Below are 19,384 nucleotides of genomic sequence, written 5' to 3'. Positions count from 1 at the left end.
AATTTTCTGCTATATCAAATTGACCACTAGAATAGAATAGAATAGAATAGAATAGAATAGAATAGAATAGAATAGAATAGAATAGAATAGAATCTTTATTGGCCAAGTGTGATTGGACACACAAGGAATTTGTCTCCGGTGCATATGCTCTCAGTGTACATAAAAGAAAAATACATTTGTCAAGAATCATAAGGTACAACACTTAATGATTGTCATATAGGTCTAGTAAGCAATCAGGAAACAATCAGTAGTAATGAAAACATAAAATGTAAAATCATATAATAAAATGAAATGTCAGCACAGGCTATAGTCATACAGTCATAAGTGGGAGGAGATGGACAATAGGAATGATGAAAAAAGTAGCGTGCAGTAATTATATAATAAATATATAATAAATAGTTTGACATTGAATCTAGGGAATTATTTGTTTAACAGAGTGATGGGCATCTCGAGGAAAAAACTGTTCTTATGTCTAGTTGTCTTGGTGTGCAGTGCTCTGTAGCTTAATGTTTAGAGGGTAAGAGAGTTGAAACAGTTTATGTCCAGGATGCGAGGGGGGTCCAGTAAATATTTTCGCAGCCCTTTTTTTTGACCCGTGCAGTATAAGCTAGGTCCCCTCAATGGAAGCTGCAGGTTAGCAGCAATTGTTTTTTCTGCAGTTCTGATTATTCTCTGAAGTCTGTGTGTGTGCGATCTTTTGTTGGGTTTGCAGAACCAAACCACACAGTTATAGAGTAGTGCAGATAACAGACTCAATGTGGATTCCTCTGTAGGAACTGTATCAGCAGCTCCTTGGGCAGTTTGAGCTTCCTGAGTTGGCGCAGAAAAAACATTCTTTGTTGTGCTTCTTTTTTGGATGACATTTTGATATTGGGTGACCATTTTAGGTCAAGTGAGATATGATGGAGCCTTAGAAATTTAAAAGGTCTCCTACTGCTTGGGATACTGTGTTGTCTAATAGTATTGTGAGAGGAGGTAGGATGGGGAGGGTTTCTCCTGAAATCTACCCACCATTTCTACGGTTTTAAGTGTGTTCAGTTCTAGATTGTTCCAGTGGCACCACGCAAAGGCTAGTTGTTCAACCTCCCGTCATCTGTATATGTGTTCTCATCAAGTTGTCTCGAATGAGACCAATCACTGCTGTATCATCTGCAAATTTCAGAGTATTTTAACAGATGGGATCAGCTTTGAGGATGCAGTCATTGGTATACAGAGAGAAGAGAAGTGGTGAAAGTACACAGCCTTGGGGGGGGTCCCCTGTGCTCATTTTTTACCAAGGTGTCTGATGTAATTTTTTTTCCTATAACTTCCACCTGCTTGCTTCCTATCTGTTAGGAAGCTTGTAATCCCACTTTTACAAATATCATGCTCAGGTACTGCTGTAGCTGATTTAGTTTGGTTAGAAGAATGTCCGGATCTGATAGGGTATTGAATGCTGAACTAAAATCAACAAAGAGGGACCCTTGCACTTAGGTCTTTGGCGTATTCAAGATGCTGTAGGATATAGTGCAAAGCCATATTAACAGCATCATCTGGTTTCCATCTATTTTTTCTGCCGGTATGCAAATTGCAAGGGGTCCAACAGTTGGATCCATTATGGTTTTCTAAATGGTACATCACTAGCTCATTTTCAAAAGTTTTTTCTATAACTACAGATGTTAGAGCAACTGGTCTGTAGTCATTCCAGTTCCTTTGATGGGAAGGCTTCTGGCACTGGGACTGATAGTGGAGTGTTTGAAGCAGGAAGGAACATAGCACATCTCTAGTGATTTGTTGAAGATTTGGGTGAAGATGGGGGCCAATTGGACAGCACAGACTTTTAAGCAAGAAGGTGTTATCTTGTCTGGGCCTGGTGCTTTTCCAGGCTTCTGTCTGTGAAATAGATCTTGCACTTCCTTTTCTGAGATCACCAGGGGTTGTAAACCCAATGAAATGGGTTCAGTTGTAGGAAGTTTGGCTATTGTTGGTGCATCTGAGATAGAGGTTGTGGAGAAAGGTGACTGTAGATTGTTTTCAAACCTACAGTAGAACACATTCAGGGAGGGAGTAAAACACTAGAGGGAGTAAAACACATGGAGAAAACAGGTAAGAAACAGGAACCTCAAGACATGCAAAAAGAGTATGTGGAAAAGGCCAATGTCTGAATAGCCCACAGAAATCTTTACAAGCCCATCTGTCCACACATACTGATACTAGTCGTTTATGGCCAAAAAAGAAAGAGCCAACTTTAATTACCCACTGGCTATCTGGAAGATTTGCCATGGGTAAGCAGGTTAGAGACTATTTGCGTGCTTGTAAAATATTATTCTTTGTTTTATTTTGTCTGTTAATTTTATTGCAGCCCAGTAGTCCTGGAGACTATTACACTTCCTTGGATGATGATCTGAAGATTGAGATGATTGAGAAACTTTTTGCTATGGACACAGATGCTAAAAATCAGTGCAACTCACTGGTGAGTGATGCCCTCCCTCCCTCCATTCTTTTGTTCGTTCTTTCTTTCTTTCTTTCCTTCTCTTTCTTACTTCTTTCTTCTCTCTCTCTCTCATCTATTACATTCTATTTAGCAGCAGTGAAACACCAGAGCCCTTATCTCTGACATTTTATTTTTTTTATGGAGAGGAATTTTTTTTCTATGGAGGAACATTCAATCCAGTGAGACCCTACTTGCAGTCTGAAGTGGTGAAGTTCTAGCACAGTTTTACTATTTTAGTGGGATCTTGGCTTTTTGATTACTTGCATTTCAGGATTAGCGAAATTAGCTTCCTAATTTCAGGAGGCTTTTGTGGGAGGGGTCAATGTAACCATTGCCAGCTGATACTGATAGACATAAATGATTGCTGTCCTGTTATACCTGACTGTTTTTTCCTGTCTTAGTACTTTTAAAATATATTTATTTATTTATTCATTTATGTAGTGACTTTTTAAATCTCACCCTTCCTTCAAGGAGCTCAGGATGATACACATATTTTTCCTCCCCTCAATTGTATCCTCACAGCAGGCCTGTAAGGTAGGTTAGGGAGAGAGAGGCTAACTCTCCCAAATAGATTTCATGGCATGAAGGTATTTGAACCCAACTCTTCCCAGCCCTAGTTCAGTGCTATAACCATGATGGCTTTTTATTTGTTTAGATTATTTTATGCCAGTAAGCATACCCCCTGTTGAGCATATAAGGTCAGGAATGAATTGAAAACCCTGACCTGGATAGCCTGGTCTAGTCTGATCTGAAGTTGGTTTATTTACCACCGTTAGTCTTAGATACAGTTTCACTTCAGGTCTGATTGCAGAAATCCTGGATCAATCCTGGCATGTTCTCAGGCACCGCCTCCCAGGCAACAACAAAAGAAATGAAAGCAATATTTGTGTAGGAAAATCTCTCACACCCTCTGTAAGTGTGAGAAATTATCTGTGAATTGAATTCTGGTTTCATGTAGTTTAAGATAAACCATGTTTGCCCATTTTGTCTGAACTGAACTAAGGTATTACAGGTTAAGTCTAAGCAAAGACTAATAGCTTCTGCTGCCATTAATCCTTACTGACCACAATATACAAGAACAGCAGGTCTATGGAAATAGCTCCTTCCCTTTGAAAACTTTGTTGTGGAATGCAAAAAAATGGTGACCTGGCTAGCCTGATCTTATCAGAAACTAACAGGCTAGTATATGGATGGGAGATCTCGAAGAATTACCAAGGTCGCAATGCGGAGGCAGACAATGGCAACTACCTCTGAATATCTCTTACCTTGGAAACTCCACAAGTTCCCAATATGTCAGCTTTGATTGATGGCAAAAAAATATATTTGAAAGATAAATAGAAATTTCCCAGAAAGCCAGTTCAGTCTGGAGAGCCTGCTAGTTTCAGGTAGAGTTTCATCGCTTTGAAGCGCTAAAATATAATTTCTGTTTGGGAGCAATCATAAGCAGGTCTACACAGATGTGCTCCCAAATAATTCAGTCGCTCTTCATTCCAGAAAAGTATCTGTCATGCAAAATATAATGCAAAATGACTCTTCCATTCCAAGTAGCTCAATGAGCTCAAAATAATGTCCAAAAAAGGTGGTGGGAAATGGACTTGAACTGGGAAGAGCCACCACTGCTTATGAGACTAAGTCATTCAGACTGAAGGTTTACCTACACACAACTTTTCAGGACTGAATGAACTCATTACAGTTGCAAGGGATACACAGTACCTTGCCCAATACAGTGTTGCAGAAATTCTGGACGGCATAGGGATATGGTTCTCATGAGCAATAAGAAGGGTACCCTGGGTCCTAAACATGTGGGCCTAGGAGACTGGTGGCCCACAATCTGTACACATTGATGTGGTCTACATACAACAAGTTGTGAATATAACAGTAGTTTATGCACATTCACAACTCTGCAAAATGCCAGATGCCCACATGCACTTAGGTCGTTTGCACACAAGAGCCATTAAGTAACATGTGGAAGTTGGACTGGACAACAGCAAGATACTGCTCTTACCCCCACATACTTATTAATGGTTTATGTCCTGGCTTTCTGCCATTTACAAACAGTACATAAAGCAGCTGATAGCGTGTACACAGAAACAGATATAAGTTTTGAAATAACATAAAAGCCGTGGAGGGAAACTATTTTCTATTGTCTGGAAAGGACTACTGTCTTTGATATCATATTGGGACATAGTAGGGGGCAGTCTCATTTCTGGAAACTTCATGCATGATGGTTCTAATTGTTCTCCCTCCTCTGCCCCATTTTCTTTGGACAGACTGACTTCAATGAGCTAGACCTTGAAACCTTAGCTCCTTACATCCCCATGGATGGAGAAGATTTCCAGCTCAGTCCTATCTGCCAAGAAGAACGTCCTCTTGCCGAAAGTGCCCAGCTCACACAGCAGAGCTTAAGCAACATGAGCAACCTCTTTCAGCCCCTTGCTCCTCCCTCACAAAACCAGTTCCTCCCAGAAAAATACTGCCAGCAGATGTCTAGCAAAAACATGAACACAGGCCAGGAAACTGGACCGTCAGCATTCTTCCATCATGGGAGCCAGTCAGCCTTATTGCTGCCCTACTATGCACAAGCCAGCACTCCACTGTCTTCAATGGGTGGAAGACCAAATACTCAGTGGCCACCTGACCCTCCATTACAGTACATCCCTACAAAATGGAGACTAGCAGGCAACAAATGCTCAGGAGCCCTAACCAGCTCTCCGTCAGGACCACCGTTGCATTTACCTAATGTGAACTTATATAAGAAAAGGTAACTCCAGGCATAAATCATGACTATTCATAAATGATTGGAATAATCCTGTTGGAGGGCAGGGTATAGAGCCATGCATGATCTTGAGTTACAGCAGCCTTGTACACATGTAAGTCAGTAGCTCATGGGTCTCGCCTGCAAGAGTCTGCATCTGTTTTGTGTTGCAAGCGGGCAGAGAACTGACAGACAATAAAACCAACCCAAAGTGATAAATGAAGTAGCTCAAAAGCCACAAACTTCTGTTTGCCTGCTTTGAAAATGTATGTTTTCCTGCAGAATTGAAAGTGAGAAAGTTCAGTCTTATTCTTACAGCCGCAGAAGGCCATTGCGTTCACATCCTACATGTGAGCTCCCCAAAGCACCTGGTGGGCCACTGCGAGTAGCAGAGAGCTGGACTAGATGGACTTTGGTCTGATCCAGCTGGCTTGTTCTTATGTTCTTATGACTTCCCTCCCCTTGACTTCAATGTCGCTTTAAAAGTATGTCATAATTGACTTACCCAGACAACAAAAATTATTAAGGGTAAGAAGTGAGCATGTTTAGATAAGATAAAGGCATGGGAAAGCTATTCTTGGTCCTGAGACAAGTGTGCTAGCAACAATGCGTATATTATGCCTGTGCTGGGAACATCACATTCATCGCCAGTGTATTTCTGGTATTATTCAGTGTATTATCAAGGTACTACTGCTTATCTCCGAAGCCCTTCTAGGCTTGGGATGTGCATGTGGAACTGTGTGGCAACTGTGGTCTTCCTGTTGGGGCTGCATGATTGTCCCTTATAGAAAGCTAAGATCAGCCTCTGCCCATTCAATGGCTTTTCCTGTCGATCTATTGCCAAAAGCTTTCACAGACAGAATCACCTGGCTATTTTGTGTTTTCCAGGCTGTGGCCATGGTTTGGTAGTTTTTGCTCCTAATGTTTCATGTGCATAGCTGCCAGCCATAGATGCGGGCAAAGCATTGGCTCATTCCGCACATGCAGAATAATGCACTTTCAAACTGCTTTCAGTGCTTTTTTAAGCTGTGCGGAATGGCAAAATCCACTTGCAAACAGCTGTGAAAGTGGTTTGAAAATGCATTATTTTGCGTGTGCGGAAGGGGCCATTAAGAGCAAAAACTACCATACCACAGCCACCCAGCCCGGAAAACCAACAACAATCTTTCCCGTTGTTGCCCTTTCCTTCTGGAATAGCCTTCCAAAGCATGTGAGAAAGGCTTCCATTTTGGTTCATATCCAGAAGCTTTGCAAGGTTGAATGTCTTAAGAGTGCTTTGAACAGGAGTCTAGGTTGAAATTGGCATAGATTTTAATTATTTATATTTTCAGTAGATATTTCAGTGGTGGATTCCGCACAGCATAAATATAACGTCTTTGGATTATTATAAAAAGATCTGTTTGGGCATTCTGTGTTCCCATAGCACTGGAGAACACAAGTGTGGCCAGCCAAAACCGATCTTTTTTCCTGCCTGCTGCACAGAGCTCTTGTCAGTTTCACAGTTGTGCCGGCCATTTCATGTGCTGCAGCAGATTCTCCATGGAGAATCCCCACAGAGGTTTCCTCTGCTTGCAGCTCATCCATTTGCTATTTGATTGTAAAAAGCAGATGAATAAAGTTTGTTTTGCGTAGTGATCCCACGTATGTGCTGTTTGTCCTTTTTCCTTTTCGTTTTGAGGGGGATGTCTGCAAAAATACGGCAACACAATTGAAGAAGCTGCAATAGGCACGTATTTGCGTCACTGTATCTTCACAGATATCCCTTTCAAAACAAAAAAAAAGGAAAAACTGCACATGCATGGGGTCACTAGGCACAACAAACTGTATTCATCTTTTTTATTTACTTTTAACAGTGAAATAGCAAATGGATGAGCTGCAAGTGGAGGAAACCTCCGTGAGGAATCTTTATGGAGAATCTGCTGCAGCATACAGAATGGTGGATGCAAGCACCAGAAATAAAAATTAGGGGTTTGGGTTGGAGAAAGTATTTCCTGCCTGCTTGGTTTTGCTCAGCAGGCAGGACATGTCTTCAACCCAGGTTTGTGGGGAATGATTGCTAGTTTAGCGATTTTTGAAAAATCTGGGTTGAGAGGAATATAAAGTTGTTTCGGGAAAGAGAGCTGTGCGAAATTCTTCCCCAAAACGCTTTTTATACCATCCTAAAGACGTGTGCTGTGTGGAATCCACCAGTGACGTTCAGTTTTGTACTCTGCCTTAGATCTCTATAAAAAGGGGGAGGGGTTCAACTTATTTAAACAAAATAAGCAGCTGAAACGAAAAGTTGGAAGTGAGACTATAATAAACTTGACAATCCCAGAAGTGGAAACCTCATGGGGAAGTTATCTCATGAAAATTAGAAGGTTGCCAGCAGACTAATCAAATCAGGAAGAGTGGGCTAGGAGTCAAGAAGAGGTCCGTGTTGGCTTCATGTCTGCTTAGAGAAGTTCTCATAGGATTTTTTTTCTGTTTAAAATTAGATATCACAGATATGTGGGTTTTTAAAAAGTTGTAGACATATATCTCTTGTTGGCCGAGCTTTCCTCCAAGAATCCCAGGGACAAGTACGAGTTCCTCCTTTTTATCTTCGCATCAACCCTGAAGGTTAGGCTGAACAACTGTGGGAGCAATTCTAAACAGATCTACTTGGAAGTAAGTCCCATTCTATTCAAAGGGCTTACTCCCAGGAAGTGTTCTTCAGATTACAGCCTGTGTCTAGCCAGAAGTCACCTTGGAGCTTTACAACTGTGTGGAGATTTGAACCCATGTCTCCCGGTCCTAATCTGTACTCCTTGGCTACTACGTAGCTAAAGAGTATATAGAGTATACATATGCAGGCTTACACCATGCATGTCTTGATAACTGTAATGGCTCGGGGGGCTTCCATATGTCTTTTGGAGCAGTTCTTCCATGCCTCCTTCCTAAGTCAGTACAATAATCATTGACAAGCCAAAATGCCATGGCCAGGATCTGTATTGCAGGTACGTCCCATCCAACAGCTACCTAGAAGACGGATGATCCTGACAAATATTTGGATGGGAGACCTCCAAGGAAGACCAGGGTCATGTGTGGAGGCAGGCAATGGCAAGCCACCTCTGAAAGTCTCTTGCCTTGAAAACCCTACCAGGGGTCACGTAGATCAGATATGACTTGATGGCAAAATAAATAGACAGATCAGCATTTATTTACCCATTCATGTGGTCCATTCAAACTTCAACATACTCTTCTTTGCTTCGATTTTTCTGCTTGAAGATTTTTTTTGCTCATGAATGAATGGTGTGGCTTATAAACCCCCCCCCCCCAAGAATCTGTACTTCATCATTTATTGGTGTCCTGTCACTGTTTCCTGTAGCCAGTTGTCTATCAAGAACGGTGTTCCAAGTGTCTTTTGGCCAATGAATCAGAGCTGTATTAGGAATCACAGCTCAGCATATCTCATTGCTCTGGTATGAAGAGAATAAAAGAAAATGGGTCTTGCCTTTCTAGGTCAATGGAGAGCTTTGGACAGCGGGACATAAACACTTCACGGATGGCTCTTGCCAACAGCTTGAAGCTGAAGCGGCAGCTGGACTATGAGGAACAAGCATTTCTGCATCCCAACAGGGTAACCTGTCCTTGATCACTGTTATTTATGCTCATCATAATCTTAAAGCAAAATTATTTTTTAAACAAAACATTGTTGCCTTTTCTTAACTACTAAGGCTTATCCTCCTTTCTTCCAGCAGTCACAGGGAGACGCCTCTGGCATTAACCCAACTCACCTAATGTGGAAAAGGATGAAAATTCTCAGAGGTGAAAACTGTGCATTGCTCACAGAGAGGAAGTCGCTCAGCACAAGTGTCCTTAATGGTAAGAAGAAAATGGCAGTATTAAAGCCAGCAGAATCAGAGCACCATGATGCTCTACAACACAACTCCACAACAGTTGCTGATAACCTGCAGATGGACTGGTGATCCACTTGCGTGCTTTATTGTCCCCCAACCCCTCCCCACTGACAGCCAGTATGGGGTAGTGGTTTAGAGTCTACTACTCTTATCTGGTGAACCAGATCTGATTCCCCACTCCTCCACATGAAGCCTGCTGGTGACCTTGGGATAACCACAGTTCTCTCAGAACTCTCTCAGTCCCACCTACCTCATAAGGTGTCTGTTGTGGGGGAAGGGAAGGTGATGGTAAGCCACTCTAAGACTCCTTAAGGCAGAGAAAAGCAGGTTATGAAACTTGCTCTTCTACATCTACATTCCTTGTCATGCTCTCCCTCAGCTTCAAGCTATATATTCTGATGGGGTCTGAAGTCGCTGGGACCAAGATTGAAAGGTCTTGGGGTTGTAGAGGATTACTTGATAAAAATTAGTCAGTTTATGGCAGTAATGAAAAAGGCAAAAAATGTACAGTTCCAATTGCTCAAAAATGATATTGCAGAGCTAGAAAAAGTACAGAAAAGAGCAACCTACGAGGAATGTCTGGAAAGATCAGGAAAATTCCTTCTTGAGCAAAATAGTATATGTCACAGTGTCGAAAATATGAATTCTGTCTGGTTTCAGGCCACAGTTCATGTTCAACTACAGCTAGCTGATGTTTGTTTTAATTCTTGCTTCCAATCTTAGATGAGTTTCTTTGTAACCCACAAAGAGGTTCAGGCCAACCCTTGAATATGGCACAACAGCAGCAGTCGCCCCCCTCCACCGGAAACCCTGCTGATCACCCTAAGGCCGTATTCTCCCCCCACTTCTACAGTTCTCCTTATCAGGACTTCCGTGTACCACAAGCTCATAGGATGTCAGGTAAAGTCTGATGCTGATCAAGCTAAAAAAAATGTCTGCCGAATGCTGGAAGTTTGCGTTTGTTTGTTTGTTTGTTTATGCTGCTTGTCTCAAGATACTTGATGGATCCGGGTGGATTCGCCGCGCCAACCCTGTCTAGGCAACGGACCTATTTATGTCCGCCCATGGAGACTTATGGAACCAGATGGGTTCCTGAATGCTCTGCGGGACCCTGAGCCCCCTGGCACCCTCAATGAGTAGGTGACAGACTGGAATTCCAGGCTGTCCGATGCCATCAAGGGAATTGCTCCCAAGCACCCTCTGCGCCTCCGTTCTAGGCCGGGCTCCCTTGAGTGGTATACTAGAGGAGCTGCACCAATATGAAACGAGGGAACTCAGACTGGCTAGACTTCGGCGAGTGTGGAGGAAGTCTCGCTTGACGAAGTGATACAAACAACACTCTATAGGACTAGTCGAAGGCTTTTCCGCGGCGAGGAATCCTCTGAAGATGCCAGCCACAGATGCAGGCGAAACGTCAGGAGAGAATGCTGCTAGAACACGGCCATACAGCCCGGAAACCACACAGCACCCAACTTATAGGACGTTTATGAAGGCCTATGAGTTGGCGATACGGAGGGCAAAGAATGTCCATTTTTCGTCCTCCCTTGCATCTGCTAGCTCACGCCTGGCACAACTATTTCGGATTGTTCTCACCTCTTTGGTGGAGGGGTCTACAAATTCTGAATTGGCTATTGGCTGTGAGGCATTTCAGAGCTTTTTTGTAGATAAAGTCGCGTCCCTCCGCCGGGACCTTCCAGCCACACTTGAGGGAACTCGAGGCTCCTTCGCCGTCTTTGGGTCCAAGTCTGGACCGGTTTTCCCTACTCTGCGAGTCCAATGCTGACAGGGTCCTAGCTGCTGTTAGACCTACTACTTGTCCTCTGGATCCGTGCCCCTCCTGACTGATAAAAGCTTGCCAGGAGGAGTTATGACCCCACCTGTTGAATATAGTCAACTGCTCCCTTGAGCAAGGAGTATTTCCGGGTGGGTTGAAGGAGGCAGTGGTCCGCCCACTCTTGAAAAGACCATCCTTAGATCCTGGTGATCTGGCCAATTACCGCCCCGTTTCGAATCTGTCGTTCCTGGGGAAGGTAATTGAGAGAGTGGTGTCAACAAACAAAGAACCTTTATTGGCATAACAACATTATATACACAAATCCACTTAACCAAGTAGAGGGAAGCTAAAATAAATGGACAGGTAGAGAAGGCTGATGTTCAGGATTTGCTCCTAAAGCGCTGTTTTATGTACAAATCCAGTGGTGTTGGAGCAGCTTCAGAGAGTGGTGTTGGAGCAGCTTCAGGGCTTCCTGGAGGACACATTGGTGCTCGATCCCTTCCAGTCCGGCTTCCGTGCTGGGCATGGGACGGAGACCGTCCTCATCGCCATCACAGATAATCTCCGCATGCAACTAGACCGAGGCGGACCGGGGCTGCTGGTGTTGCTCGATCTCACAGCAGCGTTTGATATGGTTAATCACGACCTTTCGATCCACCGTCTGGCTGCCTCTGGAGTACGGGGCACTGTCCTTCAATGGATTGCCTCGTTTCTCCAGGGTCGGGGTCAGCAGGTATGGTGTGGGGATGAGGCCTCCCATAGAGCTCCACTTAGTTGTGGGATCCTTCAGGGAGCCTTGCTCTCCCCGCTCTTACTTAACATCTACATGCGACCCCTTGCTCAGCTGGTGCGGAGTTTTGGGCTGGTCTGTCACCAATATGCGAATGACACCCAGCTCATTCTGTTGATGGAGAGGGGGGCGGCCTCTGTCCCTGCAGCTCTCCAGTATTGTTTGGAGGCGGTAGCTGGTTGGTTACAGCAGAGCAGGCTGAAACTGAATCCATTCGAAGCCGGAGATCCTGTGGTTAGGCTGTGGGGGAGAGGCTCAGGATTTCCAGCCGCTGGTGTGGGAGGGGGCCTCATTGGTGCCGGCCTCCTTCGTTCGCAGTCTGGGGGTCCACCTGGATTCGTCTCTTTCAATGGAGACCCAGGTGGCCCTTACAACCCGGACCGCATTTTTCCATCTTCGTCAGGCCTGGCAGTTGGCCCCCTTCCGGAAGTTGAAGCTGGTCCAGAATGCAGCGGCTTGGCTTTTGACAGGTGGTGATTATTCAGATCATATCACCCCTGTGCTATGCTGTCTGCACTGGCTCCCAGTGGAGTTCCGGATCGTTTTCAAGGTGCTGGTACTGACCTTTAAGGCCTTACGCGGCATGGGGCCCTCATACCTACGGGACCGCATCACCCCTTATGTCCCACATAGGCCGCTGCATTCGGCAGCAGCAGAACTGCTGGTGACCCCTGGCCCCGCGATGATACGGCTGGCCTTGACCTGGGCCAGAGCCATAAAGGCTCTGGCCCCTGCCTGGTGGAATGCTCTACCTCCAGCTGTCCGGGCCCTGCGGGACCTTAGTGAGTTCTGCAGGGCCTGTAAGACGGAGCTATTCCACCGGGCTTTTGGAGCGGCCAGCCGTGGCTCTACTGCCCCCCACCGAATCTGAGGCTGCCTGTTTCCATCTTTTCTATTCTGGTTGGGCCTGATTTACTGTTGCCATCGTGTAATCCTTGGGCCTATTCCCTCCCTTCTTTTGGCCTTAGTCGGGCGCCTGTTTTAAACAACTTTTGTTCTAAAATATTTCTGTTGTTTTAATTTATTGCTGCATAGGTTTTAAGGGGTTTAAGTTTTATGTTGTTGATTTGCTGTTCGTTAGAACAGCCATATTGTGAGCCGCCTCGAGCCCTTCGGGGATGAGGTGGCCTATAAGTTTAATTAATTAATTAATTAATTGATTAATTGATTGATTGATTAATTGATTGATTGATTGCTTAAGAAAGAAAGAAAGAAAGAAAGAAAGAAAGAAAGAAAGAAAGAAAGAAAGAAAGAAAGAAAGAAAGAAAGAAAGAAAGAAAGAAAGAAAGAAAGCTATCTCTCTGTTGCATTCTCTAGACAAGCACCTGCAGATCAGGTGCTCAAAAAGAAGACCAAAATGAGGGAAGGTTAGAAGGGGCCCAAAGAAGTAAAAAAAAGGGTGAGAAACAGCTGAAAATGATATCCTGATGTAACATTCAAAATCATCTTGTTTCAGGAGTAACGAGCCGCCTACTTGGTCCATCTTTTGAACCTTATTTGTTGCCAGAATTGACAAGGTATGACTGTGAGGTTAACGTCCCGGTGCTGGGCAGTTCAACACTTCTGCAGGGGAGTGAGTTGCTGCGAGCTCTCGACCAGGCAACTTGAGTCCACTCTGCAGGGTTACCTGGCTCCAAACAGCTTCAGTTTTTAAATCTATTTTTGCAAGTAGACAATTTCTAATATTGATTACACTGTTACAAGATTTTACTTACCTATTGAACTTGTCATATTACCAAATAGTGACCTTTTTGTGAAGTTAGTCACTTCCTTGTTTATATTAAAAGAAATATGCATCTACTGTATTTTTTTCCTTCTATTGCGATAAAATGTTCCTTAGAAAGTTTATATTATATAATTCCCCTTCACTGTGTGTAATTTATATGTTCTAAAACTTCCTCAATATTAATTCTAATTAAAAAAAAACAGATGTGATGTGCTAATGCCTGTATGTAATACTTTGGCTTCATTATTGCAAAGATTTTATTTTTATTGCCAAAGAAAAGTGCAAAAATTTTTCCCTAACCACACTCAGCACAGGCTTATTCAAATAAAATACTCACTGCCTGTCCTTAGATTTGCTACTCTCTGTCTTTTCCAGGAAGTAGTCTGAACAGTAGCTTGATTCAGTCATAATTTAATATCTTACAATGAGTGTTGGGAATCTAGCATAAACATATATACCCCTTGGATCATAAAGTGCAGCTATTTTGATTTGAGGACTGAGATTTTTCTGTATAGAAGAATGGAAGTTATTAGGCAAGTAACTGCCGTGGGTTTTAGAAAACCAAGGTGCCTTCCTCACCAGAATCTACGCAACTCCCAGGATAAAGTGGGATCTTAATTAAACAGGTGGGATGGGTGCTGCCATCTTAGATTTTTCTGAGCATGGTAGTGAGAAGAATTCAAAATGGCAGTACTCCTGCTTCCACCCTCTTTGTGATCAGGATTGAGTAAACTCTTTGAGTAAGTTAAATAGTTATTGAGTGAATCAGAGTTGGGGGTAAAGGAGATTAACAGTGGCTTCTGGATTGTTAGAGAGATATTTGCAGTCTCTGATTTTTAATATTCCAATTTTATACAAAATGTAACTGAGTCTTTGATACTTTTTTCTGGGCTAAATTTTTATCATATATTGGTACTTTGACATACCTGGATTTAAAACCATGAACCCTTTTTTAGGAGCTGTTTTACCTAGGCTCATACCGCACATGCAGAATAATGCACTTTCAAACTGCTTTCAATGCTCTTTGAAGTTGTGCGAAATGGCAAAATCCACTTGCAAACAATTGTGAACGTGGTTTGAAAATGCGTTATTTTGCGTGTGCGGAAGGGGCCTTAGACTTGTTAGAGTTTTTTGTTCTGCTGTTGCCGATTTTGCAAGGTGTGTCCACACTGCTAATTTCTAGTTAAGCAGGGTATTTGTTTCCAGCTAGTTTGCCTCTTCCTCTACAGTAATTAATTTTGCTGAAAAATATAACTTTAAATGTATTTGCTGGCCTATGTATTTCCATGTTACTTGTGGGGGAATCAAATGTTATGGGCTTTGGAGTGGATGAGTAGGAAGGTGTATGCTGTCTTTATAGCTTGCCTTTCATTGTTGATAGCCTTTCAGTTGCAAATAAACTTGCAGTTGGTCCTCAAAAAGCCGACCTGGCACTTTGAGAAATGCCATAAAAACAATGTTGGTGCTCAGGAATTTATTAAATAGAAGGATTCATTCCCTGTTTCGTTCCCTGTAATCCCTGTTGCCTCGGCAGGGCAGACAAGGCACACTCTATACACAATCCAGCAATAATATTCACTCAAGAAACACAGAGGTTCTGACTTTTTAAAAAACGATCTATTAAAGCCAAAAGTTTAAGTGATAGAATCAAGGTTATGAGGGCCAAGGGACAAACTTAGGGCCATTTTTAAAAACAAGGATGATATCAGACTGTGCCCATCTGCCAGTATAATTGTCAGATGTAAATTAACATCGCTATATAGAAGCCAATGGACTCATAGATACTACAGCAGTGTTCATTAACTGCTGGAGATCCTGGCTGCAATCCAGACTCGGAACACTTCACGTGAGTCTCAAATAACCTGTCCCATTAATTTACAGCACAACTAACTTTCTAAGTGAGCTCCGACCCATGAAAACCTTTTCTATACAAGTTAACATAGTTTCTACTCTGGAATTTCTCTAGATTAGAGAACCTTGTCCGTTATAAAGCTGAAGCTCTGTATGGTCTTCAGTGAACGTATGTAGCTCCAGAAAAGATGGGCTTCCCCTTTCATAGTGCAGCTTTGCTGTTTACAAACACACAGCTATCCCTGGCACTGAAATGGAAAGTGAGATTCCTATAAGTGGTAAATCGCCATGAGTGCACTGGAGTTGCTATACTCCAAGGAGCTTCTGGCAATAATTTTATATGCTAATCCTTTTATTTCAGTTCACTTTTCTGTGAAGTAGAATTCCTTTGAAGGGCCAATGTTGGCATAATGTGCACAATTCAGAACAGTGCTAAAGCCTTTCCTTTTGAAATCTGATGGAATTAAAAATGCATGAGTATTCCTCAGTGGAGGCAAAACTGTACATCAGAACTGACATGAAGTTTGCATTCTGGAAACAGTTTTCAGCCCTACTCAGTGGTGGGATTCAAATAATTTAACAACTGGTTGTTTATAAGCACCATTTTAACAACCAGTTCTGCCAAAGTGGTGCGAACCTGCTGAATCCCACCACTGGCCCTACTCTCTTGTCCTGATACAGAATTTCCCAGGTGCTCAAAGCTTGCATGTAAAAGGTGCTGATGGTTCCTGCATTAGATTTTAGCAGCCTCCTTGCTGATCGCAGAAATTGCATCAGTGAATAGCCTTTCTGCAAGAGTAATTGCACAAGTAAATCTCTTGGATTCATTCCCTGTGGCCTTTTCCACTACTCAGGAGATCTGCATCGACAGGGGAAATTCCCCAGGTGCTGAGGGCAGGCCCTCCCAGAAACCCTACTCATGCAAGACTTTGTAGGGACCTCTGCTAGGGCTTGTGCTGCTGATTTCAGTGTCTGTCTGTGCCAGTATTATTCAAAGTTCAAGACTAGTCTGTGAATGCTGAGGATCACAACACTTTTAAGATTAGGAAGCCCTATGTGGACTGAGCCCTTTCAAGTGTATTGTCTTTCAGCAATTCAAAAAATGATAGGGTGGGAGTTTACTTTTACTAAACCTTTCAAAATAAAGGTTTAAGGTCTATGATAAAGTCAGAATTTGTTACCAAAAATACTCAATCGTATGTTCCTTCCAGTGCTAAGCACTTTTAAGTCCTGTTGGCTTATATAGTGCCTTATACAACTACCTATGGGGGGGTGGGGTTTGTGATTGGGCTCAGAATTTTTGTTGATTACCCAATCAGAGGCAAATCCACATTTGCTGCAGAGAAATGAGTGAAATTGGGCCTTTATTTTGCTTAAAAACTGGATTATGCTTTGAGTTATTATGATTGATAAGTCAAGTTATATAGCTAAGCTTCAGAAAGAAGCATTGATTAATGGTGGTGTGAGGCCACCTCACCTAGTTCACTCTAAAATAATCCCACTGGTTTACTGTGGTGACACTGGAGTAAGTTGTTTGGAGCTTGTGGCTGTACCCAAGAAGATTTTGACAAAGCAATTGTGGTAATGACTTAATGATTTGTGTGCTTGAAGGGTTAGTGATACTTTTTTTTTTACTTTTAGCTTCTGTATACTTTAAGCATTAAAAATATTTGTACCCTAACTATTTACTAAACTCACTGTGGGGAGGGGGGAGGAAGGGAGAGGGGGTGGCAATAAAAATCCATGCTTAAAATATTAACTATAACTATTGTCATAATTATTTCATGCTCTCTATATTGTTGGATTTCTTATTGATAATATTGTAACTGTATGGGAACTTTTAACTTGAGAAGGAAATGTATTTTGACACTGATACCTTATTAAAGTATACTGATCCTACATGTCTTTGTGACTCTTGTTTCGGACAAAAAAATGTCACTTGGATGTATCATTGTAAAGTATTTATTAAATTATTTATAGAAAATAAAAAGGTTTGCACTGATCTTTAAATGCATGAAACAAGGATGGACAAATGGCCTGCATTAGAGAACTAATTCTTGAATAGGCATCACAAGGTAGGAATATCAAACAATTTGGGGAGCGTGACAGTACCCCCTTGAGGTAGGTTTATTTGATTTTTTCTTTTAAAAAAACTAAAAGAACAAAAAGAAAACACTTTTTAAAACGATATTGATCAAGACAAAAGCATAACAATAGTTTGAGGTAGGTTAAGCTGAAAGAGAATGGTTCTGGTGGGGTTTCCAGGCTGTGTGGCCGTGGTCTGGTAGATCTTGTTCCTAATGTTTCGCCTGCATCTGTGGCTGACATTTTCAGAGGTGTACACAGCCCAGAAAACCCACCACAACCAGTTGAATCCGGCCATGAAAGCCTTTGAAAGAGTATTGTCGAAGGCTTTCTAATGGGCCGGAATATTAGGTTGGAAAGCAGTTGTAACAATTTTCTAGTATTCTCTTCGACGTTAGCTAGAGCCCAGGCTGGCATCTTCAGAGGATCTGAAGATGCCAGCCACAGATGCAGGCGAAATGTCAGGAGAGAATGCTGCCAGAACACGGCCATACAGCCCGGAAACCACACAGCACCCTTTGAAAGAGAATGATTTACCAGGGCTCCTCCTGATGCTCCATTGCTGAACACAGCTTTGAAGCCAGATTTCCATAGTATAACCATAGTCTAACCACCAAATAGCATAACCACCCTTCTAACTTGTGAGATTATCCATATGTTACAGATACAGAACTGTGGCTGTGAGGGACTGGTGGCTATTAAATACGTCTGTGAGTAGAGTTGCCAACCTCCAGACAGTACCTGGAGATCTCCCTCGATCACAGTTGATCTCTAGACAATCAAGAGTTGTGCCCCTGGAGAAAAAGGCTGTTTTCAGGGTGGACTCTGTGGCATTATATCTATTGAAGCCCCTTCCCTCCCCAAACTCCACCTTCCCCAGGCCACCTCCATACCCAAAGTCACCAAGTATTTTCCAACTCAGCACTGGATACTCCATATATGATGGAGGAGAGATTTGAACAAGCAATAGGCTGACAGTTACCAGGAACTGTTTTGATCCCTTCTTTCAACCACCTTAAAACAGCATATATGGTATTTTCCTTTCATCATTCATCCTCCTAACAACCCTATGAAGTAGGTTAGGCTGAGAAAGAATGACTGGATAGTACTTTGTCTGATTAGGGATTTTATCTCCCTGATCCCAATGTGGAGTTCCCAAAATGGACCCCCTCTAGATAGAGTTTTCATACAGGTATTTGTGATATTTATATGCTGCCCTTCGACAAAGGAGCTTAGCGTGGCGTGCCAAGGCATGCTGTCAATATTTTGGAGTTGAGAAATTTTTAGTAATGATTTTAAATAGCAAACTGCCAGAGTTACCTGCTTTCACCTTTTGCTTTGCATAGCATTCAATAGCAATTATCTCCCTCGCTGACAGATCTAATGCCTCCTGTTAGCAGCTATTGTGCTGTGAATTATGACCTGGTTTTTTTCCACAGTCCCTGCACAGAACTTTTGACTCAAGACGAGATACAGATTGGAAGGAGAGCTTCTTGAAATAGCAAACCTTTCTTATGGGAAAATGTTACAGAAATAAAACTGCTGAGCCACATTATTTTTAATGTTTCTTCCAACTCCTCATTATATTGACCTAGACTTAGTAGGGCTGGTTTTCACTTAATATTTATTCCCTAGATGGGCTTTTCTCTGCTGATAAATACATTTTTGTATCCATACAGGTCCCCATCTCATGAAACCTGCAGCCTACTGCTACCAGGTTTAGAGTGGGGGATATGAGATTTGTCCAGTCAATTGCTTGATCAGAAGTGTTAAAGTAAGACTTGGACAATGATGGGGAGGTGGTTGGCAGTAGCATTATCATCCCTGCATTCCAACACACAGGAGTGATTATGCTAAGCTCAATAAGTGGTTGAGGTCATAAAGGACCAGCAGCATGTGGTTGTAGGTGCCATGCAGTAAATTTTTAAGCGCCTGTTCTCAGTCATTCGCATCTACCAAAACAGGCACCTGTGAGCATACACAGTTTGCTAAGGACTGAGGTATGTATTATGTGTCATTCCAGGATTGATTATCTGGAATTTTTTTTAA

At 42.6% G+C, this 19,384-nt stretch overlaps 1 protein-coding gene across 2 annotated transcripts in view; it reads left to right on the top strand.

Annotated features, from left to right (window-relative positions):
* EPAS1 (endothelial PAS domain protein 1) overlaps positions 1-17,149 on the top strand; it is a 134,228-nt gene extending 117,079 nt beyond the window's left edge. The window contains exons 11-16 of one of the 2 annotated variants that reach the window (XM_048482720.1): positions 2,342-2,452; positions 4,744-5,234; positions 8,712-8,829; positions 8,951-9,074; positions 9,833-10,009; positions 13,130-17,149. In XM_048482720.1, the coding sequence (XP_048338677.1) occupies positions 2,342-2,452; positions 4,744-5,234; positions 8,712-8,829; positions 8,951-9,074; positions 9,833-10,009; positions 13,130-13,281 (1,173 nt within the window). In that variant the 3' untranslated portion in view covers positions 13,282-17,149. Of the gene's footprint in view, positions 1-2,341; positions 2,453-4,743; positions 5,235-8,711; positions 8,830-8,947; positions 9,075-9,832; positions 10,010-13,129 lie in introns of both variants that reach the window. The other variant, XM_048482713.1, reaches the window with a different exon arrangement.
* The last annotated feature ends 2,235 nt before the right edge of the window (positions 17,150-19,384 follow it).

This window comes from Sphaerodactylus townsendi, linkage group LG01 (assembly GCF_021028975.2).
Source record: "Sphaerodactylus townsendi isolate TG3544 linkage group LG01, MPM_Stown_v2.3, whole genome shotgun sequence".
Taxonomy (NCBI): Eukaryota; Metazoa; Chordata; class Lepidosauria; order Squamata; family Sphaerodactylidae; genus Sphaerodactylus; species Sphaerodactylus townsendi.
This window is presented reverse-complemented; position numbering and strand designations above follow the sequence as displayed.